Source organism: Phycodurus eques, chromosome 17 (genome assembly GCF_024500275.1).
Source record: "Phycodurus eques isolate BA_2022a chromosome 17, UOR_Pequ_1.1, whole genome shotgun sequence".
Taxonomy (NCBI): Eukaryota; Metazoa; Chordata; class Actinopteri; order Syngnathiformes; family Syngnathidae; genus Phycodurus; species Phycodurus eques.
The window spans coordinates 7228657-7251913 of NC_084541.1; the positions used below are offsets into that span (position 1 = coordinate 7228657).

Genomic DNA, 23257 nt, shown 5'->3' on the forward strand with positions numbered 1-23257 from the left:
TGGGCGGTGGCCGAAGACTAGGGACCTTGACGATCTGATCCCCGGCTACAGAAGCTGGCTCTAGGGACTTGAAACGTCACCTCTCTGGGAGGGAAGGAGCCCGAGCTGGTGTGCGAGGTCGAGAAGTTCCGACTAGATATACTACCAGTCTCTCGAGAGGGGTACCAGCCTCTGGTACCAGTCCTGTCGAGAAGGGTTGGACTCTCTTCCACTCTGGATTTGCTCACGGTGAGAGGCGCCGAGCATGTGTGAGCTGGATGAAGTGGAAAGAGGGAAGTCTGGGCGTCCCCGCTAAAGCTACTGCCCCTGCGACCCGACCTCGGATAAGCGGAAGAAAATGGATGGATGGATGGTGTCAAAATCAATGCATGCATCGACTTCCACCATTTTTGCTCAAATCTGTCCCACAATTCCGACTCGTCGTTGAGATATTGCAAGCATTTTTCTGTTGCCAAACTCCTCTTTACAGTAACTTGAACAGTAGTTGAACAAACTATTATCATGGACTTTTGATTTTAAAATGAGGTATCCATCAATTTGTTGTGTGTAGTACAATTAGGTGACAAACATGTATATGGTTTCACAGTCACAACGGCCTTCTGAGGGAAACCATAACAAAAATATGGCATCCATCCATTTTCTGAGCCGCTTCTCCCTCACTAGGGTCGCAGGCGTACTGGAGCCTATCCCAGCTGTCATCGGGCAGGAGGCGGGGTACACCCTGAACTGGTTGCCTGCCAATCGCAGGGCACAAACAAACAAACAACCATTCGCACTCACATTCACACCTACGGGCAATTTAGAGTCTCCAATTAATGCATGTTTTTGGGATGTGGAAGGAAATCGGAGTGCATGCAAACTCCACACAGGCAGGGCCGGGGATTGAACCCGGGTCCTCAGAACTGTGAGGCTGACGCTCTAACCAGTCGTCCACCGTGCCGCCCAAAAATATGACAAAGTGATAAAAATGAGTTTGACACCCCTGAATATGACAAGTGTTTTTTGTTGTTGTTGTTTCTTTTTAAATTGCAAATTGTCCTTTGAAGTAAAACAATTGAATGACGACTTCTACTTTTACCAGTTTTTTTTTTTAAACACACTTTTCTGTTCTAGCTCCTACTATAGCCTACAGAGTGCGAGTACCTTTGCCAACTCTGGTGCAATCCCTGTGCGTCCCAAATGAGGACCGCTAAAAGTTCTCATCCGACACGGCCCCTGGGTCGCTATAGTGAACGCAAAGAACGTAGATAGTAGTTTACATTAAAAGCAATGTAATGTTAAACAGTGTTAAACAAAAAGCGTAGACGTGTCACAATAATGGGCTTCCATTTATACGTACTGTGATGGAAGGACAATTTAGAGGAAAAAAGAAAAAGAAACACACTCCAGAACTGTGCCCTGTCTGAGTTGTCGTCGCCTCCCAGCGCATCTCTCCACTTGAGCTTGTGGGGGAAAAAAAGAAAAGAAGGAAAAAAATAAACCGGTCAGACCAGTCCAGAGCAGACATGGCAGCTGACCGGACCGGGACGACACTCGGGGAAAGAGAGAACGCACTCTTAGCAGACGAAGGACCGTTTGAGGAACACGGCGGTCATGCCCCTGAAGAGACATGCCCGGGTCACAGTGAAATACAACCGGAAGGAGCTGCAAAGACGCCTCGATGTGGAGAAATGGATTGATGAGCGCCTGGACGTGCTATATGCTGGTCAGGTGGGTCTCAGGAAAAAAACAAAACATCTCCTTTTAATCACGACCACATATGAAAACAGACATTTAGGTTTATTGCGGGTACCAAAATACTTGCCAATTTAGTTTTGAATTGTCATTGCAATGAGCTGAAACTCGACAGTATGGGATCACTGAAGAAACAGTATTTGTCAGTCCTGACTCGCGTTATCCATCAATTGTTCGAAGAGGGAACAGAGGTGGGCATGTGGGCAGGTCCATTTTTCCTTACAAGGCCAAGCAAGCACCCTGAATAGCCGCAGTCCAATTTGCCCAGATCTGTATCTGTCTTAGGAGTTATTTCCATACATGGGCAGTCTGGAACTGTGAGGCACTTAAATGAGGAGGAAAATAAGCAAGAGGAGTAAACATGTGTGCATCAAGGAAGATATTGTAGCTGTGTGGAGACATTGCAGGGTAGATTCTTTTATTTTGCACATAAAGTCTTCAAATTGGTCTTGTGGCATGCATCCAAACTGTAAAGGAAAAAAAGAATGGACCTATAAAGAGGGACATTATCAGGATGAATGTGACCCCCCCCCCCTCTCCCCCCACCCCTTTCCGAGGCAGACCCTGACACTCAGCTGATACAAAAGCTATAGTGGCCATTTGTTCAAAGGGAGCAGGCCTCGGTGGCGCAGTTATGCCGAAACAACAGTTGTAGTGTTCAAACCCACAGCTTGCACAAATGACTGCCATGCAATTTGCCAAAGCTTTCAGATACTCTTGAGAGAGATCAAATATCTTGTTTTCGAGCTAGGCGCGTCTCTGGATGCGAGGAACATAGCTCTTCTGATTTGAATCCACCTAATGAAGAAAAAAAAAATAAAATTTGTATCAGTTCAAAAGTGAGTAAAAGTCGAATAATTTCAATTTGGTGTTATGCTAATTGACAAATCAACCCAGTCGGCTCTTCTTTGAATAACTATAAAAACAGTCAAGCTTCTATTGTTTATTCCCCCCATCACGTGTTTTTATGTTTTATGTCATGACCTTTATGTCATGACCTTGAAACTGTTTGTATTTTTGGTATCAGGAGGGAGATATGCCAGAAGAGGTGACTATCGATGACTTAATTGACCTACCTGACGATGTGGAACGTGTTAAAAAACTGCAGGTATATAAACTTGCCTTTACTTTGACTGATTTCATAGAATTACAAAGCCTTGTCTGATTGCTGATTTATTAATATGTAAAGGAGGCTCCAACCTTTTACAGCAGATGTCTTTTTCATTGATGTGTGGCATATTATAAAATGAATATTAGACACAGGAACACATTAGAACACTGGAAGGAGGCAGGGTCGCGCTGAAAATGCATGAGATTACGAGGTGCCCGTAGGTGCGACTGGTTGTTTGTTTATATGTGCCCTTCGATTGGCTGGCGACCGATGGAGGGCGTACCCCGCCTCTCGCCCGAAGACAGCTGGGATAGGCTCCAGCACGGCCGCGTCCCTTGTGAGGATAAAAGCGGTACAGAAAATGAATGGATGGCTGCTTAGCGTATCTTGATTTACATTGGATTGGTTTTTATTGTGTGTGACAAAAGAAAAAGTGGCTCCTGGATGTATTTGGTTCTTGTTAAATAAATACAATTAAAAAAAACTTGAAAATGCCTTTTTGGCTGCTTTAAGCTGCTTTGATTAAATGAAATCAGATGAGAGCTACTTGTGTTTTATTCATATGACATTTAAAATGTATACTGTACTGTACTGTACTGTATTTTTGCAGCAGATCTTTTTCTAATATAGATCACTACTCACACTATTGAATGTAACGTGTTTTTGTATAAATTTGTTCTTTGGCCCTTTGATGAGGTACTTCCTGTATCTACTGTATGTTGGAGACAAATGTACTTGATTGTCTCACTTTTTTTCTTTCTTTCTTTTTTTTTTACAGGAGCTTCTTCAAACCTGTAATAATGACACAGAGGTAATATTTTGTTTTTCAATTCATGCTTAAGGGTTGTTGCACATTCAGTCACAAGGTACTAACTATTTGTATGCACATAAACATACTGTACATGGCAATTTTGAATCTGTCCATCTATCCATTTTCTGCACCGCGTATCCTATGGATGTTGTGGGGAGCTGAAGCCTCCCAAAGCCAGCAGACTTTGGCCGAAAAGCACACTACACCCTGGACTAGTCCCCATTCAATCACAGGGCTCACATGCAGAGACACACAAGCATATACAGTCACTTTCACACTATGACTAAGTGGGAACTGAACGCACGCTACACAAATTGAGGTCAGGCGAGTGAACCACTGCACCGTCAGTGACTTGACAATTTGTAATAATGAAAACCCCGTTAGTGATTTATGCACAGTTAATGTAAGAACAGCAGATTATGTCTTCACTTAGTTGAAAAGGTAACGGTAATATCACTCATATGGAACATCTTTTACAGTGGGGAAGGAAAGTATTCAGAACCCCTTAAAATTTTCACTCTTTTTTATATTGCAGCCATTTGCTAAAATCATTTCAGTTATATTTTTTCCCTCATTAATTTACACCCAGCACCCCATATTGACAGAAAAAAACGGAATTGTTGACATTTTTGCCGATTTATTAAAAAAGAAAAACTGAAATATTACACAGCCGTAAGTATTCATACCCTTTGCTCAGTATTTAGTAGAAGCTCCCTTTTGAGCCAATACAGCCATGAGTCTTTTTGGGAATGAAGCAACAAGATTTTCACACTTGGATTTGGGGATCCTCTGCCATTCCTCCTTGCAGATCCTCTCCAGTTCTGTCAGATTGGCTGGTGAACATTGGTGGGCAGCCATTCTCAGGTCTTTCCAGAGATGCTCAGTTGGGTTTAAGTCAGGGCTCTGGCTGGGCCATTCAAGAACAGTCACGGAGTTGTTCTGAAGCCACTCCTTCGGTATTTAATCTGTGTGCTTAGGGTCGTTGTCTTGCTGGAAGGTTAACCTCCAGCCCAGTCTGAGGTTCCGAGCACTCTGGAGAAGGTTTTCATCCTGGATATCCCTGTACTTGGCCGCATTCATCTTTCATTTGACTGCAACCAGTCCTCCTGTCCCTGCACCCCCACAGCATGATGGTGCCACCACCATGCTTCACTGTTGGGACTTTATTGGACAGGTGATGAGCAGTGCCTTGTTTTCTCCACACATGCCACTTAGAATTAAGGCCAACAATTTCTATCTTGGTCTCATCAGACCAGATAATCTTATTTCTCACCATGTTGTTTTTGTAGCAAACTCCATGCGGGCTTTCATGCGTCTTGCACTGAGGAAAGGCTTCCATCGGGCCACTCTGCCATAAAGCCCCGACTGGTGGAGGGCTGCAGTGATGGTTGACGTTCTAGAACTTTCTCCCATCTCCCGACTGCATCTCTGGAGCTCAGCCACAGGCCACAGGGTTCTTCTTTACGTCTCTCACCAAGGCTCTTCTCCGCCGATTGCTTAGTTTGGCCGGCTGGCCAACTCTAGGAAGGTGTTCTGACGTCTTCCAGTTCAGGATTATGGAGGCCACTGTGCTCTTAGGAACCTTAAGTACAGCATAAGTTTTTTGTAACCTTGGCCAAATCTGTGCCTTGCCACAATTCTGTCTCTGAGCTCTTCAGGCAGTTCCTTTCGCCCTCATGATTCTTATTTGCTCTGACATGCACTGTGAGCTGTCTTATATAGACAGGTGCGTGGCTTTCCTAATCAAATCCGATCAGTTTAATCAAACACAGCTGGACTCCAATGAAGGTGTAGAACCATTTTAAGGATGATCAGAAGAAATGGACAGCACCCGAGTTCAATATGAGTGTCACAGCAAAGGGTCTGAAACTTATGGCTGTGTGATATTTCAGTTTTTCTCTTTTAATAAATCAGCAAAGAATTCAACAATTTCGTTTCCCTGTCAATATGGGGTGCTGTGTTTACATTAATGAGGATCAAAATGAACTTAAATGATTTTAACAAGTGGCTGCAATATAACAAAGTGAAAAATTTAAGGGGTTCTGAAAACTTTTCCGTACCCACTGTACACCAAAGGTGTCCAAACAGTTTCATATTTATTATATTTATATTTTTTTGTGTGACATGTACTAATAATAACATTGAACATGGCCCACAACCCCAATTTTCCCGGCCTCGATATATTGCCACGTGCAGCACGCATGCTGGTTTTCCCACAACTTTACGACAGAGTGAAAGATAACAGTAAAGACATCAAAGTAGGTATGGGTGTAAAATTGAAAGGATTCATTGATTTGTATGAGATCAGCATTATCAGACATTCAGTATCTTAATATACTCTAAGTATCATTTTCCTGTGACAAATATTAAGAACGCTATACATCCTTAAAGCCGGTGAAAACAATTCCGGTGAAGATTAAGTGTGACCTTTTTTGTTGAATCTGAGTTTCAAATTGTTATAACTTTTTTTTTTCCATCTTTGTCCTATTTTCAAAAGGACGGTATCTTTGGAAAACGTGCTAAACACGGGAACAGACAACATATCACGATGATGAACGGATGAACTTCAAGTCATTATAGAACGCCAAGGTTTACAAAATGGTAAAGAGCCAAAACAGAGTTCGCAGATGTCGGTTAGTTAAAGTACAGACGAAGGAATTCAAGATTAGTCTGTATGAAGCCCTCAACAAAACGTTTGGACAGCCCTGTTTTACACAAGAATTAAAGCAATTGTACAACTTCATTTTTCGCGGAAAATACTTGAAAGTAAACGTGTCACCACTATACAGGAAATGACAGAAAATATCGCTAGAGTACTTGATGTGACATCGCCACGTGCCTTGTTCTCCCGAAGACCTTCATCACAGAGCTGATCGAGAAACTGGAGGGAGTTCATAAGGAGGAAGCGCTGCAGAGTGAGGGCGTGGAGCATCCGGTCATCAGCCACAGCCACCATCGCCATGAACCTTATCACTTCAACAACCCACACCGTGCCCCCCACACCCGAGGCCAGAACCAGACCCTTTGACGAACACCTCCGGCTCCATTATACACCCACAAACAACACACAGTAGTTCAACTGTCAACAACGCATAACACTCACGTATTTAATTACCAATATAGTTTGTTCGTCAAATCCATGCAAGTGGATATGTAAAACATTGGTGGGTTGAGAATGTCGTGCCAGTCTGTCAACTGCGTGGTTGTGGCACAGTGACAGGAAGGAAGTGTCTGTTCCTTCAACTTATTCCATTCAATGTTTTGTGCAAGGCGACCATTTTGTCCTTTACAGGAGGTCTCGCTTGCCGTATGAAGGAATTTCATTGTCCACGTAGTGAAACTGATTTTATGACGTCACTGACATTCATTGCTTCTGTTTTGAGCTTTTGCTTCTACACCAAATTGCTAATAAAACTAACACACTGTATTGCACTGTTATGTCCTATGATACTTTAATGATCATAAACATATCGAGAGGCCCTGCTTAATACTCAGTTGAGGCATAAATTGTGAACTAGAGCAGGAGCTACCGTATGTCTTCTCTCTTTTGCTTTGTATTTGTTCATTTTGTATTCATATTGTCAGCATGCAGTGTTGCAGAGTAACTAATTACATGTAACGAGATTATCTAATTTAATTGCAAAATATATGTAATTGTAATCCATTACATTACTGGGACAAAATGTGTAATTAAATTACAGTTGCTTTTGGAAATTTCCATGATTACAATTTTAGTTGCATTTGAAAAATAGCCACAAAAATGTCGTCCTTCTAAAGCCGACGTTTGTGATTGTCTCTCTCTGGTCATGTGACATTCTGCTGTAGTCTCAAACATGACATATTTGACCAAATACAGTATGACCTCGAGGCACTTTTGAACATAAAAAAGAACATTGCCTTTTGAATAGTTTCATAGTTCGATCGCGTCACTTTTTTTACATTTTTTTTTTTTTATGGAACATTCACTTACAGTATCTGGTTTGCATATGAAGCGATATTGTCCAAATGTAGCACATTTGCCATGAGGTCAACAGTGTCACGCTTTTGACATGCTGCACACACACATGACACACACACATATATATATATATATTACGGGCAGCACGAGCACGGTGGTCTACTGGTTAGCACATCTGCCTCACAGTTCTGAGGACCCGGGTTCAAATCATGCATGGTAGGTTCATTGAAGACTCTAAATTGTCATAGATACCATGTTATGCTCCATAGAAAGATAATTGGTTGTTGGGTGCACTGTGTTCTAATGAGAATCGTGCCTACAGGGACTCTTCCGATTAAGACGGTTTCTAGTTGACGAAAGGTGCGCAATAAGCTAGTTTGTTTTATCAGTGAAATGTTTTTCATACAAATATTCACTGTGATTATATTTTCATCGCTGCGTTAGAGGAAGTAAAGGCCGCATTCGTAATGATTTACGTACCGTCGTAGAGGAGCCTCAGTGTGTCCAATTTCCTACTGTACACCAGGTGGCAGAAAGGAGCCGCTTTGTAAACAGGCGTAGGCCACAGCCTGAAAGCGTTAACGCGTGGGCTGCCGGAACATTTCAATTTATTTTATTGCTTTTATATGAATATTTTTACCGCAAGTTGCACAGTGCAACTCAACAGTGCAACTCAACAATACAAGCACACTGATGCACAAACACAAACACGTCTCCAACATCTCAGTTTCCTTTACGTGACATGAGAGCAGAGACCTCGAGTTATATCACAAACATTCCTGCAACGACCCAAGTGTTTATCATCCTTTTCGTTCAGATCTAAACTCTTCCGCTGAGGAAGAATACGCTGCTGCTGGAGCATGAATGGAATTTGAACTCAAGGCCAAGGGCATCGATTCGTCCTTTAAATTCCTTCAAGTTAGAGGGGTTAATGCACGCTAACTAAGTGTGCACATGATCAAATCAGAATACACCACAGGGGATGCTTTGGCCAGACCTCCTGCACCAGGCACTCAATGTTATTAACATAGCGAGAAGGTTCCCAAGGGGGCATGCAGGGTGGGGTATAGAAGTGGGGGCTGAAGGTTTGCCGGTGTAGGAGGGGTACAAGCGACAGGACGGGCCTTTCCTCAGGAAAGCATATCACCTTCCACCACAATAGAGCTCGCCAGGAAACCACGGGCAGCCGCATTGCTCTCTTGAGTCCATGAGCACTTTCAGACACACTCTCACACTCATCAGTCACACACAGACACAAATCCTGCACACCCCAGGATGACGCGCTACTGAAACACTGCAAGGATATCGTCTCAGGTAAGACTGCTTGAATCGGACTCTTGATGTGTTTCAGTCGTAGCCATCATTCAGGCAGCCGATGCGCTTTGTTTGTTGTCTTCCTCCGTACAGGTGGGAAACAGGTAACGTCTCATCAACAGACACTTCATTAGGTACACCCACACAATCTAATGAGATCCAGTACAACAATCCTGCACGCCTTGAAATCGTGTACACAATATTTGAAACGGCTCTTGGGAGTTACACCGCTGCGAACTGCCACTAACTAACAATTACAAAACAATGACCTGTCATTATTGTTACTTATGCAGTCATACAGCTGTTGTATTTGATTCCATTTAACTGTGTGAGTGTATCTAATGATGTGGCCTTTGAGTGCAACCTCGTATTCTCTGAAGCAAACACACCATTTGTCATTATTTTGTTTACCTTAGCCTTCACTCCAACATTCTTTCTTAATCTTGAAAACTGTCAGGCCTTATTTCTATTTTTCCAAAAATGTTCACATGCGTAAAAGTGCAGTACACTGAAGAAAAATCTCATCTCATCAATCTTATTACAATTGTACAGATTACGCAGGTAGACAATGAGGGGGGAAAAGCAAAGGGTATACAGAAGGCTGTAATCTGCAAAGATGGTGATATACCTTAACATATGAGCAATATTAGTTTGTAGAACGTTATACTAAAAACATACCATACCATTTTAGACAGAAGGTTTGTTTCTGACTTGAAAAAGTGTCAAGAGTGACAAAAATAGGGTGTAATGTGTCACAGATATATAGCCTACATATTTGAATAACAATAATAACACAGAATAACCTTGTACGTGAAAAAGATTAATAAGCACAAAACTAAATCTAGTTTTAATGAAACCCAACATTGACTATTATGTATCAGTGTTAACGAACATTCTCTCTAATCATAGTCAGAAGTGCGTTGTCTGTTTCTGAATGTGTGTATGTTTCTAGTGCGAGTCTTTTAAACAATAGCAATGTGTCATTGGTGATAACCAGCATGTGACAACTTCTTTTTTTTTACTTTTAAATGATACATTGTATATAATGCCAGAAAGGTTGCTTTGTTGATTACGGCATCACATACTATATGTATACTATATTTTAAATGTTGGTTGTTAATACTGTGGATTGTATTTAATAGAGAATGTACTTAAGATGCATATTTTCAGTGATAGAATAAAGCTTTTTTTTTTTTTTTTTTAACTGTTCTAGTTCAAAAGTTCAAATTTCAAGTGCAACGATGCCAATTCTAAAGAAGCTTCCAGGTAGGTCAAAGAGCTGCCATGAGTTCCCCAGAGTGAACGGTGAACTTATTCTACCGAGACTTGACATGGACCTCAAGGACTTGAATGATCTTAATAATCTGAAGGAGTTGCACAACCTAAAGGATCTGAACAAGAACCTGAACCCTTTTGAGGATGTTGATTTGGATGAGGATGAGAGGAATGCCGGTGACATGGGCCTCATCATGGGAGAGGTGAGGGGTAACCTCCAGCTCAGGTCCTCTCGTGATGGAGAAGAGGAGGAAAATGAGCTCAATGCGGAGAGACACGGGGCGGGAAATCCTAAAGGAAAGCCACTAAGAGGCACCCTGGAGCGGATTTGTGGTGTGTCACCACTGAAAACCCTTGGAAAATTGGGCAAGGGGCTCCGCAAATCTGGACGGAGTGTGTGGGGGCACAACTCACCTCACTATAGCCCTGGAGACTCAAACACGCTCCCAACTGAAAGAGAAAAAAGGAAAGGACCACGCAGGAGCTCAGAAGGAATTATGACTCTGTTCCGGTGAGCATGGGTACACATCATTGTTTTGCTACTGAAATAATGCCTTTTTACTGACAGTGTTAATTTAACACATTTTAATCATGTGCAACTAATGTACATGTTCAAATTAAGTTAATTCAAAGGACTTTTTTTCAGTGTGCGCTGAACCTTTTTTTTTTTTTTAATTCGATCATATACATTGGTTGGACACGATTAAAATGTGGTAAACTGATGGAATTTTCCCCTCTTCTCCTCAAAAATATGTGCAACTAATGCACATGTTCAAATTAAGTCAATTCCAAAGACTGTATAAGAGGATGAGAAGACTGCCACTTTTTACGTAATTATATAAATCCTTAAGGTCAATATGAAAAAATGGGGGAGAAATTGTTGTCAAATTAATAGTGATTAACAGCATACAGTATAATAGTGTGCTGATTTCCTTTGTTGCGATGTAATATGCTGTTGACTTTCTTCCAGCGGCATGTTGTGCACTCGCTGTGCTTCCCGAATGGGACTATTCTTATCGAAAGCAGTTTCTTATGTATCTTATACATCAGTATCTTTATCCCCCCACCCCCTAGTGCTATTCATTTACTGTACGTTGTCAATTTTGTTTTGTGCTGCGGATGCTGTGCAGCATTACCGGCCGTCGAAAGGAGGAGCGCAGAGAAAGCCTGCCCTGTGGGGACCTGAGTGCAGACAGCGAGGCTGAGGCTTCTAGGCGGTCCTCCTTCCTCAGGATGGTCAATCATGGCAAGCTGAAGAGGGAATCCATGTCCGACAAGGCCTCAAAGGAGACAGAGGAGGAAGAAGAAGAGGAGGAGCCATTGGTTAAAACCAGAGAGCCCCTCTCAGGTAGTGAACTAGAAAGCAATCAGAAGCCCCTGACCTTATGTTATACAGTAATACTATACTGAAGATCTCTTGTTTTGGAGAAGTATGTTTTGTTTGGCCGAGTGGCATTTCAGTTTCTAAAGAGCACTCATGGAGGTGTGGTATTTGGGAATTCAAAATGACAAAATTCTTGGGAGAAGTCACAGGGTCTGACTGCCTGCATTTTCACTTACGTTTAAAATACCAAAAGTGGTTCCTTGTCCTATAGATGGCTACTGGCTAAAGTTCCCCATAATACTGAGTCAATGGGTTCAATCAACAGACTGTCAAATCAAGAAATAACTGCACTTCCTCATACCCTAGGGTCTGCTCCATAGAAGTGTAACCTCATTTCTGTATACTTACTCCACAGGGAACGTTTGTCATTGAAAAGTGTGCAAAAATAGACCAGACTCAGTATCCTAAGTCACTAGTTGTGTTGTAATTCATGTGGACTTACAGTAAGGTGTCAACGTGAGTGTGAAGGGCTTTGTGACTCATGTATGTGACTTGCCATTGACTGGCAACCAATTCAAGGTTTAGGTTGCCTTTCGCCCATACTTGACTGCGATAGGCTGTAGCTGTCTCGTGACCCTGAGCAGGATTGGCAGTGTAGAGACCAGAAGACTGAATGGATGGCAGACCACATGTATCCTCTTATGTTTCCAGAGGTTTTTCCAAATTACTGGAACTAATTCGGTCTATGCTTTGCTCTCAACAGTACTGGAGATTCTGCAGTTAGTCAACCATCGAGACCTGCTCCTTGCTGACACACATATTCAGGAGCTGGAGCGAGAGTGTGAACTGCTGTCTCTCCTGCCACCTCCAAACTCTCCCATCCTCAGTCCTACTTTTAGTCCCTGCAGTCCTCCTGGCATAATCCCTCAATCCTGTTCATCCTTGGATGACTCACTCAGTTCCAACGCAACTCTGGATTCAAGCCGCCGGAAAGAGAAGGACGTAGAGCTCCTCTACGAGGCTTTGATGAAGGAGATGTGGGATGTTGTGCGCGAGTCTCTCCGTCAGCCTGTTGCTGGGCCCAACCTTGGGCTTGTGGTACTGGTTATTCAACAGGAGGAGCATGCTGATGTGACCTGGGCTCTCAGAGAAGAGAGCAAGCCAGAGCGAGATCTGGATGTGGTTCCCCAGATCCAACAAAACCACCGTCCCCGGCGGATGAAGATGAAGTGGAGGGAAGCTGTGGCGGAAGCTGCTGACTGGAGCTTGCCACACCCAGTGGACACTCAGGCTGGCCAGCTGGCATCATACCTTGAGCGCCTGAGGAGTCGGATGGTCGATGACCTGGATGCAGCAAAGAGGAATGCTGTGTCTATTTACCCTGAGGAGTTTTCTGCATTCCAGGTGTATGTGGAAAGTTATCACCAAGCTGTGGCTAAACGTCTGAGAACCCTTACCATCGGCCCACTGCAGATTACTGATGTCTACTCACTGTTGGACTGGTTCTACAATATCTATAACCGGTATAGTACCAGTATATTGTACTCAGTAATACTATGTAAATACGAGTTACCTTTTTTTTTTTTTAAATGATGACGTACTGCATGTTTCTTTTTCCAAGTGATGTTCTGGGAACCATTGGCACCGCAACACCCATCAACTATGCCTCTCTGCAACCCATTCTGCCTCAAGAGACAGTGGACCAACTTGAAATGGAGTGCCTCAATATTGTCAAAGTAAGAAAACAATTTTGATTCGACAGTTCCTTAGAACATGGACCAACTAGGGCTCGGACTCACCCTCTAAATCCCGATTCGTTATTCGTGTTGACAGTAAAGAATGACATCCGAATCAGAATCAAATTGTTACTCCTTGTACTATTCCGAAATAAAGAGATGTCAGAGTGAAAAATCCAATTTTATTATTTTAAAACTATTGAACCAGAAAGAGAGTACACTGGCACATTTTGGCTCACGCTTCTCCCCCAGCAAAAGTATTTCTTTTTAGTTTGAAATGGTTTACTTTCACCAATGTCCTTCACCATACCATAGCCAAAGGTAGAATCCAGGTTGATTTTGCACACGTCTTGGTGCCGTAAATGCATAAACCAAACACTGGCTGGGACCAGCTGCCTTCCTTCTAGGCAGCAAGCTTGGTCGCCGGCTAGTTCTGCCACGCTGTGTTGGATCGTGCACAACTTTCTCCCAATCTTTCTGCCGCGGTCACTGTCTGCCATAAACAGCAGAATCATCAGAATCAGAACCATCTTTATTTGGCAAGTATGTCCGAAAAACACACAAGGAATTTGTCTCCGGTAGTTGGAGCCGCTCTCGTACGACAACAGACAGTCAATTGACAGGGAACACTTTTGAGACATAAAGACACTGACAAAAACAGTCACTGAGCAATAAAGGGTTGCTCGTTATCTGGTAATGCCGGTACAAATTTTTTTTGGGACAATTGTGCAAAAAGATGCAAACATCCGTGCAGCTCCTTGGGCTAAAAATCGTGAAATAGTTTGTATTTTCTAAAGTAAATGTGATGTGGCAGCAGTTGTAGCTCTAGTCAGACTAAAGTAAATCGTATAATATTCTCTGATTTGTACTAATTTGAGTCTGAAGATGATCGCTTTCCCACGCCAGCTCGAATCTCAATTCGATTCACCACCTATTCGTGAACATCCCAAGTAACAACAGACGCACAGTCATTTTGTTATTTGACTTGCAGGAGAAGGTGACGAAAGAGCTAATTCAGGTTCTGGATGACGAAGAGAGGCGATGGGCCCATACTCTACACATAGAGGAGTATCAGTCCCACCTCGCGCGCTCGGTCATTCAGGTATTTTTTGGGGGGGACAGTTAAAGATATGATATAACTTTGACACAGCTATCTGAACAGTTATGTATTTCACAATTTCAGAGGCTGAAAGTAGATCTGGATAAGTCTACATCTGTAAACCAGTTCCTAGGGGCAAGAGTGGCTCGTTTTAGTCTCATCGGTTTGGCTGACTTTCTTTATAGGTAAGTTATAAAATGGCACTGGGAAATCATTAGCAAGCATACTTAACATTATTGCCAAGTTCAGCTATTGTGTAAAAAAACAAGTATAGCTATATGGTTTCACAGTCAACGGCCCTCTGAGGGAAACCGTGACTACAATTTGGCCCGCGACAAAAATGAGTTTAACACACCTGGCCTAAAGTATCAGTAAGGATCTAAAGTGTGTTTAATACAGTTACGATGCAGTCAATAAATGTTTTATTGTGGCGCCTGTTTGACTCTGAAACAGATTATTTCCATCTTAATTGATTCCTATTGAAAAAAGTGGAAGTCAACAAGCGTCACTGAAAAGATTGTGTTTGATTTTTTTTTCCACTGATGTACCAATCTGTTCTTACGACGTTATCATCTGCTGGATGTAGTGTTGCCCTTCATGCAAAATAGCATTAGCAGAGCATGACAACTATTTCGTAGATCGAGATCCTGAATGAAAATTGTTTATACAGTTTCCAGAGAAAAGTGGAGATGTTTCATGAGACCCAGGCAGAGTTTGGGGATCGAGGAGATGGATATGTTTCCAGGACCATAGCTCTCGTCAACAGCTGCCCTCCTCTCAGGTAAAACATTAAAAAAAACATTTTCAATCAGTCCTTTGCTGAATCTGTATATTCACGTCATCTATGAACACTATAGATCCTTTGTGGACCGCTGCAGGCAGTGTGACCCACAGGCCAGCGAGGACTCAGCAAAGAGAGCCAACTCCTCCCTTGACAGGATCATCAACCAGTCTGTGAGGGTGCTGGTTGACAGGCTGTTTGAGCACATTAGGGTGAGCAAATGTTCAGCCAGGTCTTTATAAACAAACTGCCAATGATAGACAGCAGCTATGGGCAAGATTGTGAGACTTGACTTTTAAGACGATTAAGAAAGTTCAACAAAAATAGGTGGTAAAAATAACAATAAAATATACCATCAACATCAGGGTTACTATGGAAGACAAATATCCAAGATCCAAATATTATATGATTAAATTGCGGAGACAAATGTGCTGTAATTTGGAGTGTGAATGGTTGTCTGTGCCTTGTGATTGACTGCCGAACAATCCAGAATATATTTTGCATTTCGCCCAATGTCAGCTGAGATAAAAAAATCCGCTCCAATAAAATAGGGAAATAAATACACTGAATCAGATCCCTCCCTTTTTTAACTAGATGATCAATTGTTATTCCAAACTTTTTATCCTATATAGGCAGTGTTATATCATATACAGTACAGTATATGGGTCAACAACAACTTAGCTGGACTTTAGTACTCGGTCTTAATGTCTGATGTCACGTACTTTTTAACATTTACTTTCTCTTTCATTGACGATGTCCTAAACTGCAGAGGAAACGAATGCTACACAATGTTAACTTAGCAGTACAAGTGAAATAAAACGTTACCTTAGCAGCATAGATGAACAGAACTGATCAGATTCTATTTCTTGTTAACGTCACATTTGCACAGCCACTTGTCATATATGTGAGTTCCGTTCATTTGACCAGCAAAATACTAAAACAGTCAGTATGAAAGTGTTCATCAGATAGCTCATATTGTAACCATTGTCATTCAATTGTTATATCCAGCCGTTTTTCGACAAAATGATAAAGAGAAAATGGTTGAACAACACGGACACATTTGAGGCCATTGAAGCCAGCATTAAACAACACTTCAAAAAGTTCAGAAGGATGGATCCTCCACCGTATCAGGTATGTGTTAACAGAAACATTCTGTGTTCTCTAGTGTTTGACTGAAGGTCCAGTGAGACAAAATTCTTCTTGGATTTTCTGAATGACACAGACGCTGGTGGGTGAAGTGCACCGTCGGGTGTTGGTGGAGTATGTCCGAGCCATCATGCGAGGACGGCTCATTTGCACTTCTTCCAAGATGAGAAAAAGGATGGCTTTCCGCTTACAAGATGAGGCCAAACAGCTTAAAGGACTCTTTAAGGATTTGGTGAGTCTGTACTTTATACAAAATAATACATTATCGGGTAATGCAGAGTTAAATGACAAGATACAACTGCTTTACTCACTAAGGGAAAGCCAGCGATACTACAGAGTCACACCACACAGTTTAATTTGATACTTGTCAAAGCACTTGGCCCAACAGTTGACCTCTTTTTCATTTTTGATGAATTTATAACATTTTGTTGTCATAGATGTTATTTACGAGACAATTTCAATTTAGCTGCAAGTTCCAGTAGAATGCACTCCGGGGAAGAATTACAAACATTCTGCCAAAGAGATGTCAGCAACATTCTCTTCAACAAATAAAAATAAAACAAGCCCCAAAAAAGTTTCAAATGATATTAGGTGCATCATAAGGTAGATCCAGGGCCACATTAAAAATGACCAAAATTTCTATGTTGCACTCACAAATGGACGAGACAGCGGTTACGACATCCCTACAGAACTTACAGTAATCGTTATCGTATCAGTCATTTACAAGTCATAACTTGGTTAAATTAAATGCAAAGGTATTGCATCCCAGTCTTTATGAGCAAATGTTTCCAATATTGCGGTGACATATAGATTTAAGGGTCAAAATATTGGACAAAGGTCTTTTGAGATGCAATTCTCCACCACTGCAAACTGCAATAATTAGTGTTCGATTGTTGGTATATTGTTAAATTCATACCTATTTGACAGTAACTTTATGAAGGCATACTTTTTGATACAGCTCTTGTATTGGATCTAATTAGAGTTTGCTGGTGTCTCCAACAAAGTGGCCAGTCAGTGTACTATCTTTGTAAGAAGAAAGTAAATTGATCAAGAGCACCTCAAATCAATGGAAACCTGATGACCGAACTATTTTTATGGTGTACATACCCATGGGAAAGATGGAGTCTATCCCAAGATGCCCAAGAGTTCCAGTGTGGTCATGTACGACCATGCGGTTCTCCTCTACATACAGTGCTGGATACACTGCCAAGGCTGGTGGCTGTGAATGGAGTCTGCTCCGCCAACATCCTAGGTCAGGAATAAGCCAGACAGTGTTGATACAGGAGTGCATTCTGAAAAATGGCTGCCGTCAGTGAGATGGAGATGGATGATCCTGGCTTACGTTAGCACTAACCTGAGGGGGAAGAGGCTATAAAACAACTATGCCTGACAGTGTGGCATTTGCCCCCTTTCTGTGCCCGAGTTCAAACAAGTGTCCGTCACCTCGGTTGACAACAGGAAGCTGCTGTGTTCAGAGGGAACTTCCTGTTCCTGTCAGCTGGCCGACTTTGAAGTCAGTCTGGGATGGCCTTGATGGCGTGGAATGAAGTGACTCTGGAAATTGGGAACTGGGGTGCGGTGCAGCTTTTTAGTGACGGCTTAAAAAGACATTGTTATTTTTAGCAAATGCCAAACCAAAGAATTCCGCTGTCTTTGGAGGAAAACAATGGCCAGAAAAAACAGAGTTGTAGTTTTGTTCTTGACTTGGTAAATCAACAACATATTTTCTTTACCCTCTGGCCTTCGAGAGAGTTAAGAATTGCTTATAATGGTTGTTCATGAAGTGCATTTACCTTTGCTGACAAATTCAACTGTTGTGGAGGAGAGAAATAATTTTTGGAGCTCTTTCATTGGGTTTATTCACAGAGCAAAGTACAGAAATATTACATTCTATATTAATAATATTACATTACATTCACATCCATGCGCCACACAGCGATTCCTCGCCAGTGTTGTCACAGCGTTCAGGTTTCAGGGCAATGACTTGTCTGTATCAATGATGAACCTTGAGGTTGGAACAACATTTAGGAAGGAATTAATCATTGTATTGAATAAAATAATGAATATAGTAATTCGGTAAATAATACAGTTCCCATCACACGTCTGTTTCAGGAATCAAGTTCATCATGGTTGGACAGTCTCATCTGCCACCTGGCTGACATCGTTCTCCTTGAAGACACGCCCTCCATCCAGATGGAGGTTGCTGTCCTGGTGAAAGCATTTCCAGATATTCGGTGAGGCTTTAACAAATAAAATGTGTTCGGATATTTCTGGCAGGATGTGTCTATGATAACAAATTCTCTGCACTCTATCCCCAATGGTCTTATAATATTCATGCTTACTGTCACACATTCACACTGTTGTTGTTGGCACCAAGCCAAACAGGGAAATGTATGAGTATGTATGTGTTTTTTTTCTTTTTTTCTCACAATGGATCATAACAAGGAAGAGAAGCATGGAAATATATCATACATTACCTTTGCTATTTTTGGAAAGCAGCAATGGGTTGTTTTGAGAGTGGATAAGGCTAAAAACACCTCAGGGTAGGGGGAGGGGGAGGGGGAAACCAAAACTGCCAAAGATGTTTGTTCACAGATTAAGACTGAGATGACAGTTGGGAACCTTACTGCCTGTGACGCAGAACTCTCTAAAGAGCAGACAGGAAGCTGATGCCGAGTATTTCCTGTTCCTGTCACCCTTGGACGAGACAGACTGGTGCCACATTTGGATAGAGTGACCTGACATGCTTGCTCACTGCTTGACTCACCCTTTTGTTACCTGTGGTATTCCCTGTTGGTATTTTAAGAGATACCAGTTTTTGGGTGCCTTAAAAAAATCTTTACCGACATGCTACTACTGCTTGAAATGCTAATATTACTCACTAATAATATGTGAATGGGTCATTTTCAGATAATTGGATCAAAAATGGTAAAGACATGGGAAAAACTGAATTTCCTTTTGAAAATCAATTATTTTACTGATACAAGTATTTTAATTACTGGCAATTGTTACCCTTTAAAAGGTGTTAATTGTTTCTAAGTATTGAAGGAATCATGTATTATAACATGAACATCAATCAATTATTTTGTCAACAAAATGATTACATACATTCAAAGTATAAGAGGTGTTTCCACCCTTCTAATTTAACCATGCTGACACATTCTTACAGTGTTTTAAATAGGCACACAAAGCTGTGACGGAGCCACAAACCAAAAACGTTCGCTTTATCAACAACTTTAAAAAAAAAAAAAAAAAAAAACTCTATTGACAAGCCGCCACCTGGTTGCAATGTGCTTCAAATATCATTCGCTCCTTCCCAGAAACAGATGACTCAGATGGATGTGATTCAAAGTAATTTAATGACGGTCAACAGAGCCTATGTCTGTTAACAATCATCGCCTTCCACTCATCACCCCCGTGTCCTTCCTCTCAACAGGCAGAAGCACGTCTCCACCCTCCTGAACATACGAGGCATGATGCGTCAGACGGAGCGTCTAGAGATCCTCAACATAGTCAAAGACTTTCAATGCAGCTCTGCCTTAATCTGCCGGGATCATGCTGTCTTTTCTGAAATCCCCATTACCTCAGAGGTGCACTGCATCAGCTTGGGATTCTCGCGTCTCGCCATGGCTTTTACCAACTGGTTCTCGGAGCACCGACCGAGGCGAACCCGCAGGAAAAGTACCAGAAACACAAGACCTCAATCCACTGAGAGTCACAACATTGAAGACACAAATAAATTGAACAGAGAAGAATAGCTGTTGGTGTGAAAGTAAGAGGAGCAGTTGCAGTCATACTGTAATGGGATGAGACGTATATGCACCTTGACAAAAAAGAAATATGATAGTGCCATCTTTTATATAACCAGCCACGTAAAGAAACTTGACTTGAGGTACTGCTCGTTCTGTTCACACTCACATAAGACTATTCTGAAACAACCATGACCTTTAGGCGTTGTTTTTTTTTCCATCTACACAGTCATTGGACACGTAAAAAAACGATTCAACTTCGGTCTTTTTCGGCCCACATCAGTATGAAATGATAACGCCACCATAGCAGAGGCAATTCAATATGATGCTTTGTTGTTTATCATTTATTTACCCGGCCATATATACTGTACCCGTTTTTTGTTTATATACTACATGGTATCTAGTGATGTGTTGAACTCTCACTGTGAATGATATGGATCCATTGCTGGAAACCCTAATAAAGACCCATTGATTGGGTAGATTGAGCAGATTTAAATTGTGTCATTGTGGGTATAAATAATGACGGTGAGGAGAAAAGTTAAGGGAAATCAGCTTGCTCCTCATTGGCTCACCAAGGTTCAATCTTAAGACTTTGTTATTGAACAATTGTCCTATTCCCATTTGGCCGCTTCTAACTTTAGGTGTTGTTGTTCCTGAACATGGGTGTGTCAGTCTGCTGCTATTCTAAACAATACATACCAAACAGACCAGGTTCTGACGCAGAAGCAATGCTGTCACTACATAAACACACATATGCACACGCACGCACATGTCTTAGTTGGTTTATCTTAAGGATATGGCAGTTTTGTTTAGCATTCTAAGAGCTTCAAATATAGGGCTCCACCATGAATACTTCATGACACTCTCTCTCTGTATAACAAGAAGGGTCATACTCCCCCGAGGCCAACAGCAGGATGTTTTTCAATAAACAAAGATTTCCTGTTGTCCACTCAGGTGCCAACGGATGCTTTTATTGGAGCCAAGTTTACGTTTTCCACCGGGGGGGGGGGGTATTTCCTCTCGTCCATTCTGAGTGAAGGTGCAGCAAGGAGCAAAACTTTTTTTTTTCCGGGAGAGTTGCTCACGGGGTTCTGAACAACGCAAGCCGATAGCAGCAGTGATTGTTCTACGCTCCTCTTGCACTTCATAGGCATAGCGCTCCTCGTTAAATACTAAAATAATTACCAAGGGAGATGTTACACTCGTTGCTTGTGCCATTTTATTTACAGTGTCCAGAGCAATACTAAAAGTTATTCATTAGTGTACACACCAAGCTTATTAATATTTGCCTGAGTGCAAGATACATGTAAAACCCCAATTCCAATGAAGTTGGGACGTTGTGTTAAACATAAATAAAAACAGAATACAATGATTTGCAAATCATGTTCAACCTATATTTAATTGAATACACTACAAAGACAAGATATTTAATGTTCAAACTGCTAAACTTTATTGTTTTTAGTAAATAATCATTAACTTAGAATATTATGGCTGCAGCATGTTCCAAAAAAAGCTGGGACAGGGTCATGTTTACCACTGTCTAACATCACCTTTTCTTTTAACAACATTCAATAAACGTTTGGGAACTGAGGACACTAATTGTTGAAGCTTTGTAGGTGGAATTCTTTCCCATTCTTGCTTGATGTACAGCTTCAGCTGTTCAACAGTCTGGGGTCTCCGTTGTCGTATTTTACGCTTCATAATGCGCCACACATTTTCAATGGGAGACAGGTCTGGACTGCAGGCCGGCCAGTCTCGTACCCGCACTTTTTTTACTACGAAGCCACGCTGTTGTAACACGTGCAGAATGTGGTTTGGCATTGTCTTGCTGAAATAAGCAGGGGCGTCCATGAAAAAGACGTTGCTTGGATGGCAGCATATGTAGGGGTTTAACACAACGTCCCAACTTCATTGGAATTGGGGTTGTAGTATTTTGGTTTATCATTACATTATATTGTTATTACTGAATTAGGTATGCAATCTTTGATTATAACCACATCTTGCAAGATAATTGAACCATGACCAACCATAATAAACAAGGAAAGTGCTCAAAATGAAATTATAAAACAGAACATTAAATATTTCTTCAAGTTGTAATGAGTGCCACACCTTTTGGCCCCAGTTTACACAGTTAAACATGCATGTGTTTTTATGTTCCAAGTTCCACGAAGCCATAATACAAAGCAGGAAAAACATTAAGTTGGCATCACATGAATGTTAGCTTTGGCAATGTGACTTGTCAGTCACATGTTTCTGTAAAATCATTATCAAACATCCTTTCATATATCAAGATAATGGCGGATGCCGGACGGGTGTTTTTCAGGCATCCCGTGTGGGGAATGCCATTTGCGCCTGAGAAAGGCAGGTAGAAATGGAGCCCAACCACTTGATTGAGGTTTCTCTCGATCAAGTTTTGAAGGAGGAAGAGTCCTCGGTATCACAATGCAGTCCCTGGAAAGTACTCCCCTACTTCCTCTCATTAACACGGCTCTGCAATGGAAAATCCATCTGGCTGGATTTGGTGTTTGTTTTGGGAAGCAAGCATTACCCTGTCTTTGTTCACACTGTCATGTAAATTCATGCTTCCCCACTTTTCCGTTTATTCGCCTGTCATTCTTCATACAAGTACTTAATCCAGCGGTAACAGGCAACAGGATTCTTTGGTTCGAATGCAGGATTTCTTATTATTATTTTGGCCTCCCCTAACCAACTGACGAATGTTGTGCTACTTTGGATGGCCCAGATGGGAGTTGTGGTTGGTGAAAGGCCACCTTGTTCCAACAGGGCTGCAACATCAGCAAGGATTTGGCGTAGTCATGTTTTGCGCTGCAATCATGGGGACTGAGGTTGCCTGAAGGTGTCAAAATTAACTCTATAAAATATTCTATCTCACTCACACAAAATTTCCTGCTAAGGTGTCAAAGAAGATCTTTGCCTTCACGGTTAAAATAACACCAATTCGCAGTGTTTAAAATATTCTTGAAGCTGTGCCACTACTGACATGAAGCAAGAGAAACTCACGATGTGGCCACCACATCCGCTGATCTTAAACCTTTTGATAACCTGTGAACCATTCTCAAAATTAACATCCATGAGAGCTAAGATAATTGTTTACTTTTTTTAAATCACTGTAAATTGCATTGACCATTATGGAAAATGAAGAGTATGTGTCCAATAATTTGGATCCCGGGTAATATATACTGTCATAAGATCCATCCA

The 23257-nt window shown here is 41.7% G+C and overlaps 2 protein-coding genes across 2 annotated transcripts; both read left to right on the plus strand.

The window, feature by feature from the left end:
- The first annotated feature begins 1505 nt into the window (after positions 1-1505).
- Positions 1506-7519, plus strand: ppp1r14aa (protein phosphatase 1, regulatory (inhibitor) subunit 14Aa). Its single transcript, XM_061702893.1, is given in 5 exon segments — positions 1506-1589; positions 1591-1710; positions 2762-2842; positions 3624-3656; positions 6511-7519. Coding segments are annotated over 5 exon segments (492 nt in total). The 3' UTR covers positions 6685-7519.
- A 1208-nt stretch (positions 7520-8727) lies between these two features.
- Positions 8728-20571, plus strand: exoc3l2a (exocyst complex component 3-like 2a). Its single transcript, XM_061702615.1, has 13 exons — positions 8728-8928; positions 10142-10714; positions 11334-11551; positions 12291-13050; positions 13149-13263; positions 14255-14365; positions 14447-14547; positions 15033-15143; positions 15220-15355; positions 16152-16274; positions 16366-16521; positions 18402-18523; positions 19726-20571. Exons 2-13 carry the CDS (start codon positions 10170-10172, stop codon positions 20045-20047), a joined length of 2820 nt encoding a protein of 939 aa, XP_061558599.1. The 5' UTR covers positions 8728-8928; positions 10142-10169; the 3' UTR covers positions 20048-20571.
- The last annotated feature ends 2686 nt before the right edge of the window (positions 20572-23257 follow it).